This window comes from Astatotilapia calliptera, chromosome 8, assembly GCF_964374335.1.
Source record: "Astatotilapia calliptera chromosome 8, fAstCal68.1, whole genome shotgun sequence".
Taxonomy (NCBI): Eukaryota; Metazoa; Chordata; class Actinopteri; order Cichliformes; family Cichlidae; genus Astatotilapia; species Astatotilapia calliptera.
This window is the reverse complement of record NC_137429.1, coordinates 6,141,018-6,165,651: the sequence shown is the minus strand read 5'-3', so window position 1 is coordinate 6,165,651 and position 24,634 is coordinate 6,141,018. Positions and strand designations below refer to the sequence as shown.

Genomic DNA, 24,634 nt, shown 5'->3' with positions numbered 1-24,634 from the left:
GTTTAACATCATTGGTGATGAGAGTTTTTCACCAACAATCTAGAGACAAAAGAGCAGGTATGAATGTACAAAGAACAGGAAAAACTTGAGTAGCTAATGTATTTGCCTCCCCCCAAAAATATGACACAACCACAAGGTAATTAAGACATACTGCACCACGCACACGCATAAATGCTGGCAATGCGTCGGCTGCTCACATTAAAAGATTCACCACAGATGTGAGATTGATCCTGGGGAACAGGATCAGGCATCCTTTAGATGTCTTAGAAGGATGACGAGTTCTGATGGGGGAACTTCGAGGAAGCCATGTTTCACCAGCAAATAGTGGATTAAAAAGGAAGAAATAACAAAATCACCATCTCTCCTCATCTGATTTGGTGAGGAGAGATGCAACTTTAGTCATTTTGCCTAAATGATTTGAGATAGACTCATTTTTATGATAGACTGGAGGAGATTCAGTGCGCATCACAGAGGCACAAGTGCACATGGTAAGGATGGGACTTTCATGGAGCGATCTACAGAACAGCACATGCAGGTTTTATGGACAGGGTCACAAAACCGCATACTTTAGTATTAGAACTTGGAAATTATAGTCTAGACTTTTAGTATTTCCAAGCATTTGCCCTTTCTCTTTTCATAAACATCTCCTCCTCTTTAAACCTAGACTGTAAAATCTCAGTTTTCCAGCAAAAAAATGATAAAATTATTGAAATTATTTGACTACCCTGGGGTGAAGGGTCCAAAGAGATGATACTCCTGCTGACTATGGTGCCTCTTCTTGCTTATCAGCTGAGATGAGCAACCCGATGAGTCCTACGCTCAATCTCTTCGCTTCTGCAGCTTCGTAGATTTTAAGCCTTCATCAGTCACATTTTCACTTCATTGTCAGTGTGTTTGACCTGTTTTATTTTTACATGCCTTGTTCTGTCTTCTAACCAGTTTTTGTCTAACATTTGTTCTGTGCCTTTTGTTCTGTCTTGTGAACCTTGCTAATTGCAACAGCTCCAAAATGTCTTAGAAGTCCTCAAATGCCTCAGCCTTCCCCTCTGCACACCACCTCCCTTTCTTCTTCCGCTCCACCCGTTCAAACCACACATATCAACACTTTCTCTTCCTCCTCTGTCTTTTTCTTCCCATCTCCCCCTTCCACACCTCCTGTTTACCTCCTGCCTGTGGCCCCTGTTCTCCCTCACTTCTTCACTCTGCCTTATTCCCCTCCTCTTCCCTCCTCCCCTCAAAGTCCTTTTAGCTGCCCTTCTTTCTTCTCTCCTCACTTTCCGCCCTCGGCCCTCTCCAAGCCCCTTCCTCCTCTTTCTTCCTCACTCCCAACTCTTCACCTTTTACCGCCTCCTCATTCTGCCTCTCCTACATCTGCTGAGTCTTCTCTCCCTTGTGCCTCTCCTCGCACCTTATCAGCTACTACTGTCCCTTCTTCTCCTTCCCCATCTTTAATATGTGCTTCCTCTCCACCTTTACTTCCTCCCTCTTCTACACCTCCTCTCTGTCCTTGCTCTTCATCCTCTTCTCCACCTCAAAATCGCCATCCTCTATCTCCACCTCCCCCATCTCCCCCATCCTCTCCCCTCCCTCCTGGTGTTCCTCCTTACTTCAGGCAAGATCGTTCAGTTCCTGAGGTTTACATTTAGAGGCCTGTGTGCTTCTCACTGCCTTTTGTTTGAACCAGCACAACTAAGCTACCTGAACTCTTCTCAAGCTTTTGCTCATAAACTGACCTAATTACTGAAAATGAAGTCCAGCTTGTTTTAAAGTCTCCCGCCTCACTAACTTCACTAATGTTGCATTTATTTGAGTGAGGCTGGGTCTAAGGCTACGTAGGTTTAAAAAGAAAACTCAAGTGCCAATTTTAGGCTACATAAACAGTATATGCCAGGTTTTTGGTTTTATTTTTATATTTTGTGTATTTCTGTTTCCACCACTTTTTGATGTGGTCATGTCTACTCGGTAGGGCTGGTTCAAAAGTCATTTAAAAGTACTTGAAATTATTGATTATTTTTCTACTTCTAGAGGCGGCAGAACAAAATTTAAACACAACAATTCTGATGTTCGTATATATTACAGATCGAGTACAACTGGAATAGCGTTATCATTTATCCACAGGAATAAATTCCAGAGTCTGGTTTGAACTCTGGTTTGTTCTGCAAGAAGCAATCCAGTACTGGCACAACACATTCGGAGAGAAATGCAGCCAGAGCCACAAAAGTGTAGAAATATCTGTCTTAGATGGCATGATGTACAAAGCAGGAGAGATGTTTCCTCTAAGTGAAGAAGTAGATTAATGAACTCACTCTGGACACCGATTGTGCAAACTATCCTCAACACATCGTGCATTTAAAGTAGCTGAACACCTGATGAATGGCCTGTTTTTTTTTCAGAAGAGACATGAAGGGCAGGCCTCTCTTAACAACAATGTGGGTGTTTATCCTTTTTATTTCCAAACTGTATGTCCTAATTAAATTTGTAGTTGTAAAATTATGTCGCAAGAAATCAGCTGAAAGCACACTGTGACCTTTGTAGATGTGTATAGGTGTGTGTAGCATCTAAAGAGCCAGATGTGTTTCTGAGCAGTTCACAAAGATTAAATTATAGCTTAAAGGAGCAGCGGCTCCCATTCAGCCGGCAAATTCCACTGTAAATATTGCTCCATGTCTGCTCTATGTGTATGTGATTTGAGATTAAATACGGATGTAATACTTTGCCTCCATAGTCTTTAAAGGTAATGGCATTACGTATTTTTTTTCTTATTTCAATTTAATATATTTCTGAATACTAAAATTCACCCACCAAATGCACAAATACCACAAGCAGAATCTAGAGGTGCAGTTCCCAGGAAGTTACCACTGGGTGTAAACCGACAAATAACTTTATAATATGTAAAGTTGTGTTTACATCTTATTCTGCTCCTTAATCACTTACACTTGTGACTTTTGAACAGATGCTACCCTTAAATGTTTCAAATGTTTCTCATTTCATCACCTCCATCACTTTACTTCTCCTTCCCTCCCTCTTCCAACCCCTTTTTTTTTTTTTTTTATCTTTACCCCCTCTTCAATCCTCGTATCCTCTAATCCTGTACTCCTACAATCCACCCAGGCTACGACAATATAGATCTGGAGCTCCAAACCCCCTCAGACCTCAACTACGTGCCCCCAACCCCACTGCGCTCAGACGACTTCTTTAGCGAGGGCGATCCTTTAGTAGAGTCCCATAACAAGTCCATGCTTACTAGACCTAGCGACCTCTCTCTCACTCAGACCACCAGCACCTCCAGCAGCGACCCCCTCACAGTGGCCCCGGGTCCAGGCTCCACTGCCACAGAGCTACCTATTGCTGGGCCTGAAGATACAGAAACTGAGATGTTTACTGAAGAAAAAACAGGATTGGTGTGTGTAGAGAGGCCAGATAATGACAGACGGTTGGTAGAGCAATCAGGAAAGGAGACAGAAGAAGTAAAAGCAGGAGACCATCTTGTTTTGGAGAGTCAGGGAGGGGCCGTAAAAGAGAAGGCTACCGCAGACACTGGTCTTGGAAATGGAGTGGAGGAAGAAGAGGAGGAGGAAATGACGCAGGAGAGGTTGCAGAGTCTGCTGGAGGATTTAAAGCTGGAAGAGGGCATGGAGGAAGAGGAGGTGTCAGAGGAGCTTGTGAATGCCATCCTTGAGCAAGTACGGAAAGCAGAAAAAGACATTTATTCAGTTCCAGGCAGGAGCAGTGAGACGTCTGGCGCAATCGGGGAGTCAGCAGCCCCTGGCCCCAGCCCGGGCTCTGAGAAGGGCAGGTAGGACTTGATTTTATTTGAAATTCATTGTCACGTCTTTCTGCTCCCAGGTGTATTGTCCTAAATCTCTTTAACTCGTCCAGCCCCGACAGTCTAGCTGATTCGCTAGAGGAGCCCCAGGTTCAGACCAACAAACAGAATGGAGGTCAGACTGAAGCAGCCAGGGAAGGGATGGAAAAGGTGCCCAGGAGGAAGGAATCCCAGGAGGACAGCAGCACAGCGGGACCAAGCAGAGGAGACAAGGACGGAGGCAACAGGTCCCAGCACAAAGTCCAGGTGGGAATCGGTCCTTCACAGAGAATCTTGTCTTGAAGCCTTGAAAAAGTCTTTAACTGTATATTATATTATTCTCCTTCTGTTGTTATGTGGGCTTAAAATATTTAACCTCTGAGATTAGCCCAATTCTTCTGTCATATGTTAACTTTCCATATGAATCCCACACACTCTGGCCTCGTTGACATTACTCTGCTGCTGGGCTGCCTTCATCAGGAGAGTGTTAGAGAGAAGGAGTCCGACTCTGATGAGGAGACCACTGTCACTACCAGGGTGATACGCAGACGGGTTGTACTCAAGGTCTGTTAGGCCTGGTGTGCAGAGACATGTTGAAGCAGAGTGCAGTGGACCGATAGCGTGTGAAGAAGAGTGATACCAGAGAGACTGAACAGAAGCTATTTGCTATGTGTGCTGAGCATGACAGTAACAGTGTTTTTGTGCAAGTTTGTTAACATGGAGTGGAATGTGTGTGCAGCTATAGTAACTTTAAAAGATAACTGGAGACGGGATATGTGCGAGGAAACAAAGAGACATTTTTTTAGATTAACATATGACCCAAAGAGGAGTTCTAAATTTTCTCTAAATTGAAATAGAAACTTGACTACAGCTGTTTATATGTTTAGCTTTGCTATAGTATTAAGTTCTAATTGCTTGCTTGCCTTGCTTGTGCTCTTCTACCTGGCTGGTGGATTGTTGGTTGTGCTTTACCATATATATTTAATTTACCGAATAAAAGGAATGTGCCAAACTTCTTCTGAGGGGGGAAGAAAAGGTGGCCTTTGATTTAAGCTTCTTTTCAGCTAGAAGCAACTAATAGATATTTTAATTATTGATGCTAAGTGCTAAGTGTTTCCAGGGAGTCGTCAGTTAATTGCTTAGTGTAAAAAAATAAAATAAAAATCAGAAAATAGATTCATAAAGCCCTAAGTGAAGCTTTGATACAAATTAACAAGATTAAAGCAGCATATATTTACTTAGGATAGCTGAAATTAAATAAACTGTGGCGATTTTTGCCTAATTGAAACGCTGCCCATGTTGGAACACATTTCCAAAGTGGAAAAAGTCTGCTTGAAGATCTTATAAATTTAATAGGAATAAAAAAACTAAACTAAAGCAAGAATATAACATGTACAGTATTCACAGACTTTGCTGTGACAATGAAAATTGAGCTCTGGTGCATCCTGTTTCCACTGAAAGTACTCCAGCCATCATTCAGCATTCAACACAACCTCTTCACACCCTCCACAAAAGGCCGAACTGGCTCGACACCAGTAGATACCAGTTATATTCTATATTCTTTATTGTTTTGTTACAATCTCTGGCTCTATCAAGGTTCATTTTGAGGTGATAATAAGATGCATTTGTATGGTTTTTGAACGGGGTTTCGCCTGAACTTTTATTTTTCCATCTATGGACACATCCTTCTGAAGCTTTGTTTAAAAGAAACACTTTTATTGTATTCTTTCCGTATTTCTATATTATAAATGTCTTTTAAACAGCATTTGGTGTTTCCAGTGCTTTTGCTGCGGTTTTGAAGTTTGGACGTGTTGCGACAGCAGGATGCAGTATTACATTACATTATTTAATAAACCTGCCGATCTAAATACTCACCTTTCCACTTTATATGATAAATATGTTCTAGGGCAAATACCCTGGTTTTGCATCCATTGTGATTTGTGGGCTGTTTGGAAATGCTTCTTTATTTATTTGATGAATAACAGTCTTGGAGCTAACCCTACCTGCACCTTTACCTTCCTCATTTCTTTCTCACTTTTCCATCCAAATAAAAACTTTCACCCCAGGGAGAGGAGGCCAGAAACATTCCTGGAGACTCTGTGACAGAGGAGCAGTTCATAGATGAAGATGGGAATCTGGTCACCAGAAAAGTAACCAGTCTTTCTCCTCCATTGCTTTTCTTGTCTTACACCACATGTATATGCCATGTACAGCCACAGTAAAATTTAATAGGGAAAACGATGAACCATGGAAGGCACAAATCTGTTATGTGAGCTCGATTTGTTTCCCCTTTGGCCATACGCCCTTGGTTTGTGATTGATTGGTTATCTCACCCTCCAGTTTGCTGTCCATGTACAGACTAGAGGGATTAGATGACCAGTACCCTTCAAAACTGAGGGTTTGGGCCAAGGAGGGGAATTCAGATTGGACCTCATTGTCACAATGATGCCGACAACCTCTTAGATGCATGAACCAAACCTATCACATACCATTCCATTGACTTTTACACGACACCTCTACATATCTCCCTCATCCTTTTTTGCATCACTTCTCTCAACTCCCTCACCCTCCTCCTGCTAACATGCTTCTTCCCCTGCAGGTGATCAGAAAGGTTGTACGCAGAGTGTTCAGCTCAGAGGAAAGGAGGCAAAGTGAAGGCGAATTTATTGCAGCAGAAGAACCTGCTGCTGCTGCTGGTGGGGGAGGTGTTGGTGGTGGTGTAGCCTCAGGTGGAGCTGACACTGCTTCTTCATCAGGAGCGGCAGCAAGAGCCACGGGGGGGAAGGGCAAGAAGAAGGGGAAGCGATCCCGACACGGCCACAAGGAGGAGCCTCAAAGAGTGAAAGCTGAGGTTGCTGTCGAAACAAACTGCCTGACTTAGTGAGCTGAGGTGTCTGCATGAAGCTGTAGCTTTGTGTAAACTCTTAATCAATCAATGTAAACTCTTAATCACCTTTTAGATGAGCAGAGGACACACATTCTGACAGCATTAAGGCAGCCATAAACCAAAGTAAACTGCATTCCAGTGAGGGGAGGTGTACTACAAAGCGCGATTAATGGGTTAGTGAGGTATGTTTAGCCTGGCTAGATCACCATGGCAACTTCTGCTGAACAGATAACATGGTCTAGAAGCATCAGCATAAGTTTTAGTTCAGGTTCAAGGCCCTTCTTGCCCCAAGTGTCCTATGAGTTGAACCTGAAGCACAGTTGATCTGCGATTAAGACCAGAAAAGCGTTTGTGATTTAAAAACAACAAAAAAAAAACAGCACTTAAAAGTCCAGCTAAAATTTGGGCAAAGCAGGTTGGTCAGGAGAAGCAAGAGGCAGGTGAGCAAAGATAAAATGCCATGGCCACATCGTCACTGGGGACCTCAAGTAGATTTATAAATACACATCAGTTTACGCATGTAAAAACAGAAGATGAAGATCTTGGCTAAGATTGGTTTATCCATACAAAATGGTAAAATGACAGAAGTGTCAAATGTAATGACTAAATTGTGATGTTCATGCAACTTAAACTTTATTTTGACATTCAGGTTTTGTTTGCTGTTTCCTGTTTGAAAAATTGAGTGCGAGTTTATGAAATGCTGTGCAGTTTAGAACAATTTCATAACAGCAACCTTACTGTCTGAATACAGTTTGCAGTGGTTGCAGTGTGTGTTTCCTCAGTAGCAGCTACAGCCTCTAGGTTGAGACTAGACCGAGTCTGAGAACTACTAATATCAAGTGATTCAACTAATATAGAATGTCGTTATTCTCTCTATTAAGCATGTGTGCTTTCATTTGCAAATGTACAGATGTAGTAATTTTAACATTTTTTCACTCCTTAAACTCATCTTTCCTCCAGCATGCTGCCTGATGTAGAAGATGAACCAAACTGTGCTTCATTAACACTCACCGATAATGCCTTGCCTGAGTTTAGTACTGATATTTCCTTTCTCTCTCTCTCTCTTTTTGTTTTGCTTTTTTTTTTGTTCCTGTCTTGTGCTGAATCTCGCTGCTTTTCTTAATCTCCTTCTGCCAAGCCTGGAGACGGTGCCAACAAGAAACCAGGGAGGAAGAGTCATTCTTAACAGTAGAGCTCTCAACTACAACTGGTAAGAGGCCACTCATAAAGACACTAAAAACTCCCATAAGTTACCAAATATTCACCTATAGACCATAAAGATTAATTATGTGTGTTTTCTGTAAATACAATAAGAATATACTATTTTTTGCTTAATATAAAGTATGGTATATAAAGACATGTTTAGCTGAAGACTTTAATTCTGAAATTTAGAGTTAAGACCACTCAGATGTCTGTATGCTGAGTATGAAGCCATCTACCTTTTAACTCTGATGTAATCAGGAAGACAACTGAGTTTTTCAACTGGAATAAAATTGTCAGTGCTGTTGTACTCCCAGGCATTACAGTCAAGCGCACCGTGCAGATCCTTATTAACAAGAATATTTGCAAGGATTTAAAAGCTAGCAATAATTTAAGTTGCTAGTTGACATCTAAATGTGAGTTTTATGTTCTAGTTAGTATTTAAAAAAATATCACCTTATGTTGTATGTAAACAAAGATGAAAACGAATCACTTGCGAGGTTTTGTAGGACACTTTCTGTTACGTTCCAGAGTTAACTAAAGCTATCAAAATGATATGAACAAACAATTGTTTATGACTTCATGTCCAAAATCTCTTTGTACTGTGTTGAACAGATACTGGAGATGAACTAGTGTCAGGTGGTACTTTCATGTAATTCCAATTTGTACCACAAGGTGGTGCAGTGAATAAATAAAACATATAAACAGGAGAATTAATTAAAAACACAATTACAATCGAGGCCAAGAAAGACAAAAAAAGATATTTAAAACTGCAATCCTAAAGCAGAAAAGTACTTTTTTTATACAACAACCAATCTGAAGTATAAACTTTCCTTTACACTCAGGTCCATGGACATCCACCTGTGACCCCCACACATGACCCTGGGAGGAAAAACAGACCGGAGCCAATGAAACCGGGAGCCAACACGTGTCTGAAGCTTTCGCTTTACAACGCATGGTTTTCAGCAAGACAACACGTTACTTTTCTTTGATTTCGCATGAGCATGTCACCAAACTCACTCACTGTTGGAAAACAACACCGAAGGACACGCATGGACGTGAGCTGGAAACTTCTTTAATCTTTGGCAAATGAAAGGCGTCTGTGACCAAAGACGGCACAAACAGCGAGGGAAAAGACTTCATTCTCTCAGACACTCGCCTTGTATGGCTTTATTTTTTCCTCCTGCACTCACGGTATTGGGGTGCACCATGTGGTTCTTTTATAAAACAAAACAAAGGAGATATAATAGTACCTGGGTGTTTTTGTTGTACATAAATGACACTGTATAAAATCTTTAAAAAAAAAAGAATTGGTAGCTTCACAGATTGTTTATGCACTGATTTGAGTTGATGAAGCTTTGCAGAGCCAGTGCATTTGTATTGAGAGGTCGACACTTTTCGTGCAGCCTGGAGTGTGTCTTCTGACGTGCTCTTCCCAAATATAAAAAGGAACAAAAAAAGCTGTATGTGAATGAAACGAATGGAGAAAAAAAAATGATGCTTGATTTTCAACAGAGGACATTTTCTTTAAAGACAACAGCTACTCTGCTCTGTCCGAGGGACATTCTTCAGAGAAATGATATTTTGCTGCATGTTATGTCACTTTATTTTTAACGCTTTCCTTTCTTTCTCTTAATTCAAAGCACTGTAATACAACTTAGAGAGGGTGTGATGGTACTTCTGTCTGTGTGAGCACTCATAGTAACCCAAACATCTGTCATCTATAACTGTTTTGTTTTGTTTTTTATTTAATTTCCTTTTCTTTTCTTTTTTTTTACAAATGAAATGACACTCCACATCCTAGTGGCGAGATAGTACAGCATCCTTCTTATGCAACAGGAAAGTACTGACACTGTCCAATGCATCTTTCAGACTAGCACATTGTTAGCTCTAGACCGCTAGCAACGCTGTGTGTGTGTGTGCGTTTGTCTGTGTGTGCGCGTGTGTGTGTGTTTAACATTAAGAAAAAAAATCCATGCATACTAGAAGTGTATATTTAAACCTTTAGTTCTACTGTGGTTTTTAAAAGGGGACTTTTACGTTGATGATTTTTATCCTGTTTATTTGCTTCTATTTACATGAGAACAGAGAATCTCATTTTTAGCCCCATCACTCAAATCGAAATCTTTGTAATCACATACAAATCACTGTCAGTTATTAAAAATGTGACTTTCTGTTCATGTGTAAATTGAATTTCTGTTTTTTTTTTTTTTCATATGAATCCACCCTAAGCATCCATTGTTGATAATAAATCTGGTACCGACATGTATGACAAACCAACATAGCCTACACTGGATGATCCAAGTAATTATTTAAGCAGAAAAATAAATTGTGTTTAAACTGAACCTCTGCTAGTCAGTCTGATTTCTCTTTCTGGTTGCACAGGCCCAATGAAATACTGGCATGAATCATACCGATGTCTTTAAGACGTCAAGAAACCTCATTGAAACTAAAAGACAATAAAAGACCTGAAGATGTAGGCTGAAGAGCTTTGTGTATCACAACATACTTGCCTCACATGCTAGTGTCCACCAGTAAATAATGCCAAATAAATGAAATACAGTCACTAAACATGTGGCCCATTCTCCTTGTAAAGGCAGTATTACACACTACATTACACAATATAAATAGTTAAAAATAATAATTGTATACACGTCTTAAACCAAATGCAGAATAAGGGTATTTAGGGGGCTATATGTCCATGCTTCCATGCCACTTGTGACCTACAATGGCCCAGTCATGATCTTAACTAAACACTGGTTATGTGACCCCGTACATTCTGCATCTAACAAATTTTACATAAAAATATATATTTAAAAAATTATTGTACGTATAAAAAAAGACCTTTGCAACTTTTTCAGTTATATGTCAACATCTGGCATAAATTAAACATGCAGATCATCAAGAATGTGATTTCCATACTGGATTGGTCAGGGTTAACAGGGTGCCGGTGGAAACTGTGCTACTGTTAGCTAAAGACAAATGAAGAGGAGAAGGGGAAGGCATGATAGAACCATCATTGGTAAAGAGAAAGAGCTGATGGGACATGCAGAGGGTTGGTGTAACAGAGGAGGACGCTAATGATGGGGTGAGTTGAAGGTGATCTGTTGTGGTGACCCCAAAACTGAGTAGAGAAGAAGAAAAAGAGGAATTTGACCAATAAAATCGCTGAAAAATATCATTCTGTGTTTCGCAGACTACCATGTTTCAACCGCTTGGTACAGTGAAAACCAAAGAACATCCAAGAATTCCAAATATGTAAATACAGCATTTCTTTTTGGAAAAATTAGACCAACTATACTTTTTTATCAAAATTATTGGAGATTTGTTTTTTTAATAATGTTTCAACAATAAAAAACTACTGATCGATCTATCTATAAATGAAATATACATTTATATCTGTAATTTTCATTTATAGTGACTCTGAAAAGATAAGATATGAAGCTCTATATAAGAAGGTATTAATTGTGAAATCATACAGAGCTGTTTTTATAATTAAAAGACATACAATGATGCTGGATAAAAGAAATATCTTAATATTTTACACAAATTTTGCATATGACTTCTTAATATTTCCAGTAATTGCCCCACAATCTAGCTAGGATTCAAACAATTGGTTCATGAAAACAGTAAAATTTGGACTGAACCATCAGAGTGCTGCAAAGCTCTCAAAATATAATAAGTTCAAAATAACCCATATCTTATACTGGGAATTGGTGCAGCTCTTCTGTTAACTTCTTATCTGAAACAAGACATTTTAGCTGTCTTTCTGTCAACTTTATTCTGATTATAAAAGGTTTGGACTGCAGGTATGTGGATCTGCTCCATGACATCGTCCAATCTCAGTAGAAAAACTTTGTAAAATCCCAAGTCTGAGATTTTTGGCTAACGGGGCGTGCGTTTTGGTTTTCTCTTTGTTATATTGTTACATGTTGTTGTAACTTCTGCTGCCCTCTTGGACAGGTCTATCTTGAAAAAGAGATTTTAATCTCTTTTAAATGTATGTGAATTTTTCACCTGATTGGAATATTCAAAATGAAATCTTATAACAAAAAGGACTTTAAGCCCAAATTAAAAAAAAGACTGGATTTCAGAGTTAACATCATTTAATCTCTGAAACTGCGCATGTTTGCCTTGATGCTCAAATGAAATCTAACAGTAAGACCTGACTGATGTAACCTGCAAACACATGGTCTCTCCCCAGTGGGACCTCTCATATGCCCCATCAGATTTCCATTTTGAGTAAACGCTTTCCCGCAGACAGTGCAGACAAATGGTTTCTCTCCTGTGTGTGTTCTCATGTACAGCTCCGTGTGTTTGTGGCCTTCAAAATGTTTGCCGCAAACTTCACAGTCATTTATTTGGGGTAAGCTTACAAGCGAAGCTTCAAGGTTTCCTTGGTCTCAAAATGTTTCCCACACACGCCACACATATCTGCATCCTTCTTGCCTTCCTGCGCATGCTTCAAGAAAGAAAGACTTGCTAGAGAAATCCCTCTTCCTGTGTCCCTCAGACTTTGTTTTTTCTGTCCGTTTTATCACTCTGTTCACTTTTCTTCCAGTCCTCATCACTCTCACCCTCTGTACTCTCAGCATCAGAAAGGTCTGCCTCAGATGTTTTCCACAGACTTCACAAACATCTGCACTTTTTTTTCATGCGTCAGTGCACATTTCAGAAAAATGCATCTGTACTGGAAAAACTCTGCAACAACTGCATTCAGTATTTGGTTTTTGTTTGTTGTAGCTGTTCTCTGAGAACGATTTTTCATCTTTTTTGGAAAGATTTTCCATTCACTTTGTAAACATCCATACCTGGAGTTCCTGTCCGAGGTGTTCTTGGCTTTGATTTAAGTAGCTCATCGTTTATATCTTTATCTTGACTCCCACCTTTTGTATTTTTGTTGACAGTACCTTTAGGTTGGCAGGTGGCACACCTAGGTGCTCTCCTTCCTTCTCCATTTCCACTGTTGTTGAGGTCCCCTTTTCTGCTTGTTGGGTTTAGTAAAACTGTGAAGGCTTGCTGTTGATAAACTCAGAGTCTATCTCTGTATACTTGTCTTTAATCTGTCATAGGTCAGGCCTTGTCTCATCATGCATCTGCTACTCAGATGAAATGACTTGGACCCAAACAGTGATACTTTATCTAAAAGGAATATCAAAGAGGAAATCACAAAAAAAAAGAAGAAGTAGGAAGCGATTATATTTCTGACATGTATTAATTTGTGTTTCTGGATGTAAATTAAATAGTCCTACTTTTAAAAGGCAAAAAGGTCCCCCATTTAAAAGCTGGATGGGATGGGGGTGGTGTAAATAATGTCACACAGTGCAGTTAAAAACTCTCCAAATGTGTTAATGTGACTGCATTATTTATTTTCCCCAAAACTACTTACTACTACTTACGATTTAGACACTAAAAGCTACACAGAGTTATTTTTCATTCATTATCCTTAATTTATCCAGGTAAAAGTTTCATTAAAAATAAAGAAACCGGATGACATGAAGTAATTTTACTTTTCAAGATCAGTTCGCACTTTGCTGTGTAACCTGTGTGTAGGCAAAGGTATGACACAAAAGAGCACAGTCAAAAAGTAGTGAATGAAGCCTCCAGAGACCAAAAATTCAACCAAATACAGAACTGATCCGAAGCCTATAAAGCTCTTAAAAGTGTTTGCACCCAAACTCAATCTGGAAGGACTAATTAAGTTTTAAAAAATACAGAATCACAAAAATTAGGACAAAAGAAGAAATGGAAGGCCTAAAAATACCATCTCCAGCAGGTAAACAGTATCTGAAAGTCATGTCCTTAAGAAACAGGACAAAAATCCATCAAAGGACTTGATGCAGGACCTGAAAGATGCATCTGGCCTTTCAGTTGAGGCACCTGCTGTTCACTGAAGCCTCATTAGTGAAGGTCACTCTTACTTACAGAAGTTTCAATAATAAAAATGTCTCCACTTTTTGCTCAGTATGAACCATAAACAAACTAGCTGAAGGCAGGTCACCCTGATAAATGTCACTACTGAAGCAGTCATTTCTTTTAAAAGGTGTCTTGTGTTTCCAAACCTGGAGTGTGCAGCATTTTCTCCGTTACGTCCTCCACAACTTCTGTCAGTCTCTCCGTGACCGGCCTCCATTTCACTCATAATGGAGCACAGAGGCATTTATTTCCATTTCTGAATATTTTTATAACTTCTACAGCTGCATAAACACTTTATCACACATGCAACAAACTAACAACTTGAAAGTCTGAACAAACTGAAAAGGAGCCATGTTGCTTCTGGTGTTTTCTTCATTTTCAAATTGAAGAAATACTTTTGGTCAATGGTGCAACACTGCCACCTTTTAATATGTGGTCACTGCACTGAGCAGGTAATACAGTATTACTGCTATACTTCATTGTATCTAAAAGTACAAGGAAATCGTTGTACATTTTACTATGACTAGATTTAATTCAGAGCTTTATTTAGCATATTTCTTGGCACACATTCAACAAGGTGCTGGAAACATTTCTCAGAGGTTTTTGACCATAATAACATGAAAGTGTCACACAAGTTGCTGCAGATTTGTCAGGTTTTAGTTGTATTCATTCTGTCACATTCTAATATAATTCTATAAAAGCATGTCAGTCTTTCAACTGCCATGCTCCACTACACAGCAGACAAGACTAAACAGCCAAAAATTTAACACAGACATGGCAATAACTGAACCTCTGCCCTGTGACAGGGCTAACACATCAGGTGTGCAAACAGGTAGGCAAATTCATTATAAAACCACAAAAATGCAACGGGACCCACACAGCAGTCAAGACTGACAAGAATTATCCAAATATGCATAATATTTTACCAGGCCCCAAAGCCCGAAATTGCATAGTATTAAACATAGTCAAGCACTCTTTCGCAGCAAAAGGAGTAGAGTGAAATTAATTAATGATAATATATGAGGAAGGTTTTTAACCATGTTTTTAATTGAAGTTGGAGAATGGTCACATGGATGAGGTACAGGTGGAAAACATTTTTTTCTTAGAGATTTTAGGATTATGAAGTTGCTCCTTAAACTTAATAATTTTACAATATAGTAGTTATTAAAAATACTGTGATGTAATTATATAAACTAATGATGGGTAGAAGCTGATAACTATTTCTGGCCACTGTAGATTATAATGCTTGATCATTATTTAAAGAATCTAAACCTTATTGTTTATCACAAATTAGAACAACAGGAATGTTGTGTGTTGGGGGCGGGGTTTGTTTGTTTTTTTGTTTGTTTTTTTAATTGGCAGGAGGTGCTGCGATGTCTTACTTGTGCGACAGAGGGTGCTGCAATACCCTCTAACAGTTGAACAAGTTACCTAATAAAGTGACTGATGAGAGTAAAGGGAAGTGAGACATCCTGCATATAACGGTACAGCAGATGCACCAAGAGGACCAACTGAACATTCTTCCCGATATTTTTCCGTTTTAGCTGGGACTTTAATATTTACCTGCATCTCTCCGTCACACACACCTTTCTTTTGAGCGTCCAGACCTCCCGTGTCTGAGAGAGATGCAGTTAGTGGGTATTAGGAACTGCGTGAGCGCATCCATGTGCGTCATTGAGGTACACACCCGCGCCAATGAAGAATGTGACAGACTCAGTGATTGCATCGATTTTGAGAGCTTGTTATTCTCATTCCTGATTTTTTAATGCACAAATTTGCCAATGACAATCCAGCCACCGTCTTTGTCTCTTTATGTCTGCGCGGATGTTTAGCAAAACTCTACCGCTTTGTGATATCGGACAAATTCTTATTAAATTAAATTTTCTATCAAACTTTATGCATTTTTATGCAACTGCAGCAAATCTCACTTTACTTGGTGTTTTTCCTCTTGTGTCCCACTTAACTGTTCATCAGGCATGTCACGTGTGTATTATGCAAAACACAGAATGGCAAATATTGAATGTTCAGTGTGCACTTTCGGCCCCGTGTGCCTGACGGGCCCACAGACACGGGTATGACGTGGGAAATCGCTGTCATCACTGCAAGTCGAGATAACGGATCTGAGTTAATTATTGATATCATCCCGAAATGTTATCTTTATCATATGAGGTTATACAACAGCCAAATGGGACACGGGGTCTCTGGAGGGGACGTGAGGACGAGCGAGTATATTCTTGATCTATTCAAAATCAGGTCTGTTCTTCAGTGTTCAAGATTTACTGCTTATCTGATCCCATAGGAATCCAATAATAGAGCAAAGCTGGAAATGTCTTTAAACAGTGAGCTTTTATTTGTGTCTCTGGCAAAAGAGGGGAAAAAACAACAACAAAGATAATGAAGGATCAGCTTCTTCTTAACTGCATTAAATTCCTATGGATCTAATATGTGTCGATGTAAAAACATATTAAAAAACTGTCCAATTGTATGCCAGTGCATGCATTTTTCTCCACTATAGGCTAATTTCCATCCATCCATCCATTTTCATCCGCTTTGTCCGGGACCGGGTCGCGGGGGCAGCAGCCTAAGCAGGCTAATTTATCAAACTATATTGTTTGATTTGCATATCCAAATGGAGGCAGGATAGAATAAGTACATGTAAGTACATTTAAGTACTTAGTACTTTCATTTTCATCTACTTTAAGAATTTACTTAAAGTAGATGCTATGATTCAGAGAAAAATATTGCATTTTAAACAACATTATATATTGGAGTATTAGAATTGTAGTTAATGTAAAAATAAGAATGAATAAAATGTAACCCATTTAAAAAATGTTTGTGTGTGTGTGTGTGTGTGTGTGTGTGTGTGTGTGTGTGTGTGTGTGTGTGTGTGTGTGTGTGTGTGTGTGTGTGTGTGTGTGAATATAACAATTTTCTGTAGTTTTTTTCTAACAAAAAAGTAAGTAAGCATTTTAAAGTTGTATGTAATTAGTAATTCATTCAATTTACTTTTATGTCATTTCAACTTTTATCGTTTTGTTGTTTTATTGTCTAAACTTTATTCTCTTCTCTTCTCTTGATAAATGTGTATGATGACAGAAAGACGTATAGATAGTTCATTGCACTGCCCTGTAATTATAAAATATAAAGTTTTTTGTTAGTTTACTGTGACTAACAGTAACTTTCCTATCATTTAATTGTTTATTATTTTGGTGTAGGATGAATGACAATGAGGGTAGGACGTCTTTATCAATAGGAAAAGCTGTAAAACGTGAAAACACTGAAAATACTGAACATACTTTTTAGTATTACGTTTAAAATCTATACATTGCTTCACATGATCTAAAAACTGTCCACTTGGCTGGATTTGAGTCTTCACCAGGCCAATTATGGCCCTGGGGCCTTATGTTTGACACCCCTGGATTAAACTGATGAGCCCCTTTTAATATTTGTGTATGTATTTTTTTTTTATCTCTGCACCTACTGTACCTTTAATTTCTGCACATATAGTATATTTTATTCTGCATATGTGTTATTTATTGGTGGTTACTGCTTTCTTTTCTTTTAGCACTGATGTGGGACAGTACTCCAATTTCATTGTACTGTTGTACAGTGCATGACTGTGCAATGATAATAAATTGTAAATAATGAGTTAAAAGTGTTTGTTTTCTGCTTATTTTCTTTTAATTGAGATTATTCTGAATATTATACTTATTGTGTGATTTTTTTTTAAGAAAGCTGAGTATCTGAGTAAAATTTGGAATCGGTGACTTTTTTAAATTGTGGTGCACATATTAAAAAAATACGCTAACAGATATTCCAGCGCTGGTGAGAAAAACAGAATAAATCTAAGTCTTAGTCTAAGTGGAAGAAAATGGTCATTAGTCAAGTATTAAAGGAACATTCCAGTAATTGCACATTTTTAAAAATGAACCAAATCGTTTTTTTTAACATTTACAAAATTTTTATTTAAAAATATTTCAACAGTCCCAAAAATACTTTCTATGACATTGAAAAAATACATTACTAATACAGTTAAAATACTATACTGAAGTCGTGAATGACCGTCCAGGACAAGCGTCATTATCGTGTTGTCGCATATTCAAAATAGTTCTTTGTGAGTGTCACTGGGCAGCCTGGATAGTGCTTTCACTTAGTGTCACACAATGTTCAAGGTTCAGTGTCCAAATAACACAAAATGCATTTTCCTGTTGATCTCAAAGCTTTTCCTGAGGATTACGTGGCAGTGTGGATAAAACAAGCACCAAAGGAATGTGTTTCAATAGGAAGAGATTTCCTTTTCATTAGTCTTTGTGATATGAAGTTGGTGATCACACTGCCTTTTTGTTGTGCTGGCTCAGAGATCGGTTCACACAGTATGGGATGATACTGACAGTGACCAGTGGCACAATGGCACTCTTGCAGAAGGACAGCAGGTAGAAGAGGGCCGCGGTATGTGTAGGAGGCTTGAAGGAGTCAAACAGGTGCAGCAGGAGCAGAGAGCTGATGATGCATCCTGCTTTGACCAACAGGCTGCTGCTCTTTTTGGTTTCGGTGTAGAGGGGAGAGTGCAGGCCCAGACCCAGGCCAAACAGCGTGCCCATGTTGCGTAGGAGGCTGGCAAAGGGCGTGGTGTCCAGGTGGACCCACTCTGGTCTGATGCACCACTTCTGGGCTTTCTCCATGGTCCACAGCAGGTCCACACCCAGAGCTTTGAGCAGCACATAGAAGCCAACAGCGAAGGAGGTGAGGAACAGAGTCGTGTAGAAATACTTCTTCATGCTGGCGCTGTAGATCCACTGAGTTCTGTTAAAGGCCTCAGCCACAATCATACCTAGAAAACAATGATCCACATTAGGAAAGCAGAGGCGGATATTTTGCGTTACTTATTATACCGCTGCAGGCTTAATAACTGACTATATTTCTGACTAGATATTTTACTGAATGACTGAGGCATAGCCAGCTGTTCACTGAAACTGTAAAAATACTCACCTGTGATAAGACCGGCGATGACCTGGTGGGGGAAGTGGGCAGCAATAAAGACTCTAGAGAGGCAGACACACACCTGGACCCCACAAAAAAGCGTCCACAGAAGAGCCTTCAGATACCTGTTGAAGTACAAATTTACACAGCTTAGATTCATTGATTTCCAGCAGCTCAAGATTACATGAAAGAAAATCTTTTGAAGCACTGTAACAATAAACAAATTTATTCTTCTCTTCTCATGAGAACTTCAGCTGCCCGCATGTCAAAACAACCCGTGTTTAACACCCTGTTTTCAGTCAATACTTCTCAGAAGTCAATGATCAACCCCAGCACCGAACAGATAGCGTGTCCAGAGCGATAAGCTCTGAATGGAGAAAAATGGTAAACAACACCAAAATCGGCAGGGCCAAGAAAGGAAAAATAAAGTTATAGACTCACCACTGACTGTTTGTGGATTTGTTGCTGGTCATGATGGCGAGGATCGAGGTCACCAGGGTGTAGTAGACTCCTGCAGCTCCCATAGCATGGCCAGAGGGGCTGCCTAGGTAACACAGACAGACGGAGGAAGGCAGTTATTAACACGTGGGCCAGAGCAACCTGCACTGCTCATTCATTAGATTCTTTTGTTTTGTTGTTTGTTTTAACCTAAGTAATAAATGAATGAAAAAGATCGCCACTATTTTATTTTAACTTGATTTTAAACAACTCAATAAGCTCATATATTTGGCTGCTGTCCAAATAACCTAACTGCAAATAACATAACATGCATGTTTATGGACTGTGTCACAGGGGAAACATGTAAACTCCACACAGAAAGGCAGACAGAAACCAGAGGTTACAAAAGAAACGTTCTTTCTGTGATATGTACGAATTAAGCACAATATCACCTGACAGCATTAGGGCTTTATCTTGAGGATGAGTGCCAAGATCTAGATCTTTAGAATGATCATTTATTTGATTCGGCCAATTTACTTCAAAGTAAACTTCAGGCAGGAACACATGCAGAGTGAGAGGAGCTGTGGGCTAATGGGAGTCGGTTTCTTTTTACCCTCACGCAAGTTAATGCAGCCGTGCATGAACAGTGGTGTCTCTCACCTGGTCCAGTCTCACAGGTCATTGGGTACTGCTCAATGTGAGGGGGCACGGAGTTTGCATAGTAGGCTGTCTCGTGGACCCACCAGTACGGCCTCTCTCCAAACAGAATCCTGAAGAGGACAGCAGAAACATGCATTGAGTTACGGTCTAAAGAAAGCTTATTTCACACGATTATATATCAGTTAAAAAAATACGCTCACCATTTGAACACTAAATTAAGCCAGTCTCCGATCACAGCCACCCAGATCAGCTTGATGCCCACTGAAGCCCGCAGATGAAACCAAAGGGGGAAGAAGATGAAGAAGGTGTTCCTCAGATCAGCCGCCCAGGAGACCCAGAGAAACAAGCCCTGGGCATCTTTGTAGTTGGTCTGCAGGTAGTGGGTGCTGCTCACCCCGAAACCCTGCACAGCGTCCATCACGGCATTAAGCATCTTAGCGTTAAGAGGAAGAAATCTCAGTCTAGTGATGTGTGAGTGGAAGAACAGAGAGTGCTGTTATCAGCGAGACAGCTGGCTGTTTTTATAGTGGACGGACCCACTACCCAAACGCATGCACACGCTGATCTTTGGACCTTACGCATGTGTAATAAAACACTGGCAGTCACTAGAGTTTGGGAGGCATGTCACACAAACAAGTTGGGAAGATAACAGGAAAACGAAACGTCAATCAGTATCTTAGAATCACTGTACAGAGAGAGTCACAGGAGAGAGGAAGTGTCAATCGATCAGTGGCTGTCCTCCTCAAGTGTCACCCAAATTAAACACTTTGCAGAGAGATTTTTTTTCTGCTGCCCCACAGACTATTTTTAAATGTGATCTTCGTCTTCTTCATTTTTGTCCACATGGCTTTGACTTTGGCATTAATAAAGGATAGCCGTGTTTTTCATATTTTCCCTTCTTACATTCTCACATTCTGCACATTCTCACTAATAATTTATCAGTAATGTCATTGATTTTTTTAGTGAAAACATGCCGCCGTTCAGAATGATGGAGTAAGCTATTTCTATATTACATAAGAAGATCAATGATTAAATGAGTGAGTTTGGGATGAAACAAAGCTGATGAGATAGTGGTGACAAAACAGAAAAAGAAAAAAATAGATAGCAGGTGGAACATAAGGTACTGCACTCTTATGAAAGAAAGGTCTGGTGGGGACATCTGCACAGATGAGCTCATATTTTGTTCTGTTTCCAGAGATATGTTTACGAAAAGTTCAAAACCATTTTGTTGTTTCTCACATTGGGGTTCAGGCACAAGTAGAGATAACGGGTCTTTGCTAGAAGTCTGCAATCTGTCCATGGGCAGCTGTTGCTTTCTGTTACGATAGCTTTGAGCAAGGGGGCCCCCTGAGGTGTAAAGGTTAAGTGACCTGTCTGCACCGTTGCAAAGTTAAACAAACTTGCTAGCCTTGAGTAAAGTCCAGTGGGAATCATTCAGTGGAAGAACGGACAGGACGGCCTCAAAGAGCTTTGCTGAAACCTAACCAAGAAAAAACCCAATAAAGAGACAATATTTTCACAGCATCGTCCTCAGAAAGAGGTCTGGGTTGTGATATAATGGATCTTCTACACAGCTGGGGTGTTGAGCTGGCTGTCTATCTGCAGACCAGATATGGCAAATATGAAGGTTTGTTCGACCTGGCATCCACAGTGGCCGATCTGCACACCACGTTCTTCTGGTTGTTCCCGATCTGGTTCCACCTGCGGAGGGACACGGCACTCAGGCTCATCTGGGTGGCTGTCATCGGAGACTGGCTCAACTTGGTCCTAAAATGGTAACTGGGTGAAAGGGTCCAACTTGAATTAAACTTAAAACTTAAACATTAAAAAAGGAACGGTTGCATGATTTGCTTCCTGTTTTTTTGTTTCACTGTGGCAGGGTTCTATTTGGGGAAAGACCTTATTGGTGGGTTCACGAGACCAAGTTTTATGGAGCAGGACCGGCCCCTTCACTCCAGCAGTTCCCCATCACATGTGAAACTGGACCAGGTAGAGCTCATGACAGGCATGCGGACCGCATGAAAACTGAACAGAACTAGTCTGTCATAATAGAATGATAAGATTTATTTGGCACAGTACACAATTAGTCTGATAAATACTCCAGTACATCATTGCCAGGTGATAGCTGTAACAATTGGCAACTGTACACGACTTTCTGTGAATGGGCATGACTTTAATGGTGATAAATAGGTAATAAACTTGTAGTGCCTTTTATCTTGCTCCAGTTTCTTTGAGAGATCTCTGTCCTTATACTAATAGTAGAAGGGAAGGTAACAAGGTGCAAGTGTTTTTCTTCAGTCTTCAGTTTCCAGAACATATTAAACGTTCTGGAAACTGAAAGAAAAAGATAAAAGATACCAACAACTTTCAGCAAAATATGACATATTCAAACCACCTCAGACTTGGTGTTGCGCTTACTCTGGTCACCAGTCTGACGAGGATTGGTCGTCACGATAGATGAAGAACCGACTGATTGGTTTTCACTCTAAATTAGAAAATACTAAGCCCAATTTCTTTCTTTGCAGGAAGTCCTTCAGGTCATGCCATGGGCGCAGCTGGTGTCTGGTATGTCATGGTAACAGCACTGCTCTCTATTGCAAGAGAAAAACAGTGCCCCCCATTGCTATACAGGTGAGTCTGTGTTAATACAATCACCTTTTCTGGCTCTCTGGAGTCTTTAGGTTCTGTGCACCTACAATCAGTGTTGTCCCTGTCAGATTTTTGTATATAGGCCTGTGGATGCTAATGGGCCTGGTCGAGCTGGTGGTATGCATTTCCAGGGTCTACATGGCTGCTCACTTCCCACACCAGGTTATTGCAGGAATCATTACAGGTCAGTCCATCTAAAGAACTCTAGTCGATAAAGTGTTGACTTTTACAAAGACTTTGATGTGCAGAATTTTCATAAAAACATTTTGCGAGGGTTGGAAATTAAGTTTACTGAGTGATTATGTAGCCTACAACTACCAATATCATATTTTTAGGAGCAAATGCCAAAGATCAAACAAAGAAATATTGTAGAAGAAGAATTAAAATATGGCTCAGGTGTAAATGCAATCTCAAAATTACAAAAATATGATATATTTAGACCATTTTAACTTCAAATATTGTTTTATTGAGTGTACATGTTACGCATTGTCCCTGTTTAATAAACCACCTTGTCTGTTTTCGTCTTAGGCACACTGGTAGCTGAAGTTGTTTCCAAGGAGAAATGGATCTACAGCGCAAGCCTGAAGAAGTACTTCTTAATTACCCTCTTCCTCACCTCCTTTGCTGTTGGCTTTTATGTGCTCCTTAAAGCTCTGGATGTGGACCTGCTGTGGACCATGGAGAAAGCCCAGAAGTGGTGCATCAGGCCAGAGTGGGTTCACCTAGACTCTGCCCCCTTTGCTAGCCTCCTGCGGAACATGGGCAGCCTGTTTGGTCTGGGCCTCGGTCTGCACTCACCGTTCTACAAGACAACCAAGATGAGGATTATGAGCGCCCCTTTGAGGATTGGATGTATTGTCATCTCTGTATCCCTGCTTCACCTGTTAGATGGATGGACATTTTCCCCTGAAAACCATATGACTTTCTATGCCCTTTCCTTTGGTAAAAGTGCCGTTGCACTTTTAATCCCAACTACTTTGGTGCCTTGGGCTCTCAGCAAGATTTACCCTGTAAAGACAGAAGGCAAAAACTTGTAGCTTTAAGGCAACTGGAGGATTAATGTTCTATATTTACAAGGATTCTTACTTCTCATTTTTAATAGACATCTGTTTTAATCTGGGTCTAGGTTAACTCCATATCTAGGAAACTTGCTATAGAGTTTTTGGAATGCCTGAAGATATTGTGCTGGCCTTGTTACCATTTAGGAGCAGAGGGAAAAGGCTACTTTACTGATTGGAACAATAACATTTAATTGGATGTTACCATTCCCAGAATCTAGACTACTTAGGGACAGAAAAAGGACGTAGACACCCAACTAGCACTTTCAGATAATTGCTGTAAAGCTCACTGATAGACCACCTTTGTTCAATTTGAAGAAATAAGAAGCGTCCCCTTCACGGTATGAGCAATAAAGGGTAAAAGTAAAACACAAAAAGTGGTCTTGTTTTTTTGGATATGCTAAGCTAAGCTCAATCTTTCCTGGACCTACAAAGTGCTAGCAGCCTTCTAATTTAGCTGGGTTTAAGTAAAATATGAACATTTTCTACAAATGTTTTCTAATAATTGTTTTCTAAATGGTCTTATTGGGACTTCTGCTACAATTATTACAATTAACCTCCTTGAAATTGAACAATGGTTTATTTTTGTCCATCAAATTACATTTAGTCATGTTTTCATGTTTAGAATAACTGTCTTTTCAGTGTCTGTAATATTGTAAGCTTCTTTAACACCCACAGTATATATGAGATAAAGATTTTTACACATACACGCAGCCACCACCTCAGCAAAAAAAGTATTTTTTAAACAAATAAAAACTGTTTCTTGTAATCATGTTTTCGTGCTTATTTGAGAAGTGCGGTGCAGCCCTGGCAGTTTTCTCAGTATGTCTCAGACTGATACTGATTAATTCTCTGGCCAGAACAACCATTAAATATTAACCAGAGCATGCTCCACTCACTCGGCAGTCCCACATAGTGACACTGCCTCGCACCACAGCCATGCGCTTTCAAAGGTACATGAAGGGTCAAGGGGCAGAAAGCGTTGCCGACAACACGTGGGCCTCATAAGGCTTTAAAAATAGAACCTTGCTCAGGTGACGA

General features: G+C 39.9%; 3 protein-coding genes and 1 long non-coding RNA gene across 37 annotated transcripts in view; 2 read left to right on the top strand and 2 right to left on the bottom strand.

The window, feature by feature from the left end:
• Positions 1-10,237, top strand: part of ank3b (ankyrin 3b) — a 177,849-nt gene extending 167,612 nt beyond the window's left edge. For all 34 annotated transcript variants that reach the window (XM_080305359.1, XM_080305355.1, XM_080305362.1 and 31 more), the window contains 7 exons: positions 3,112-3,796; positions 3,880-4,072; positions 4,286-4,369; positions 5,872-5,955; positions 6,405-6,656; positions 7,831-7,902; positions 8,738-10,237. In XM_080305359.1, the coding sequence (XP_080161485.1) occupies positions 3,112-3,796; positions 3,880-4,072; positions 4,286-4,369; positions 5,872-5,955; positions 6,405-6,656; positions 7,831-7,878 (1,346 nt within the window). In that variant the 3' untranslated portion in view covers positions 7,879-7,902; positions 8,738-10,237. The remainder of the gene's footprint in view (positions 1-3,111; positions 3,797-3,879; positions 4,073-4,285; positions 4,370-5,871; positions 5,956-6,404; positions 6,657-7,830; positions 7,903-8,737) is intronic.
• LOC113028107 (uncharacterized) overlaps positions 1-24,634 on the bottom strand; it is a 460,838-nt gene that overhangs the window by 358,785 nt on the left and 77,419 nt on the right. The window lies entirely within an intron of this gene.
• g6pc1a.2 (glucose-6-phosphatase catalytic subunit 1a, tandem duplicate 2) lies at positions 17,747-20,472 on the bottom strand. The gene is made up of 5 exons (XM_026178112.2): positions 20,087-20,472; positions 19,887-19,996; positions 19,230-19,332; positions 18,798-18,913; positions 17,747-18,639 (listed from the first exon to the last, which is right to left on the bottom strand). Exons 1-5 carry the CDS (start codon positions 20,317-20,319, stop codon positions 18,137-18,139), a joined length of 1,065 nt encoding a protein of 354 aa, XP_026033897.1. The 5' UTR covers positions 20,320-20,472; the 3' UTR covers positions 17,747-18,136.
• Positions 21,270-24,362, top strand: g6pc1a.1 (glucose-6-phosphatase catalytic subunit 1a, tandem duplicate 1). The gene is made up of 5 exons (XM_026178115.2): positions 21,270-21,661; positions 21,766-21,875; positions 22,412-22,517; positions 22,604-22,719; positions 23,064-24,362. The coding sequence occupies exons 1-5, from the start codon at positions 21,444-21,446 to the stop codon at positions 23,570-23,572; spliced, it is 1,059 nt and encodes a 352-aa protein (XP_026033900.1). The 5' UTR covers positions 21,270-21,443; the 3' UTR covers positions 23,573-24,362.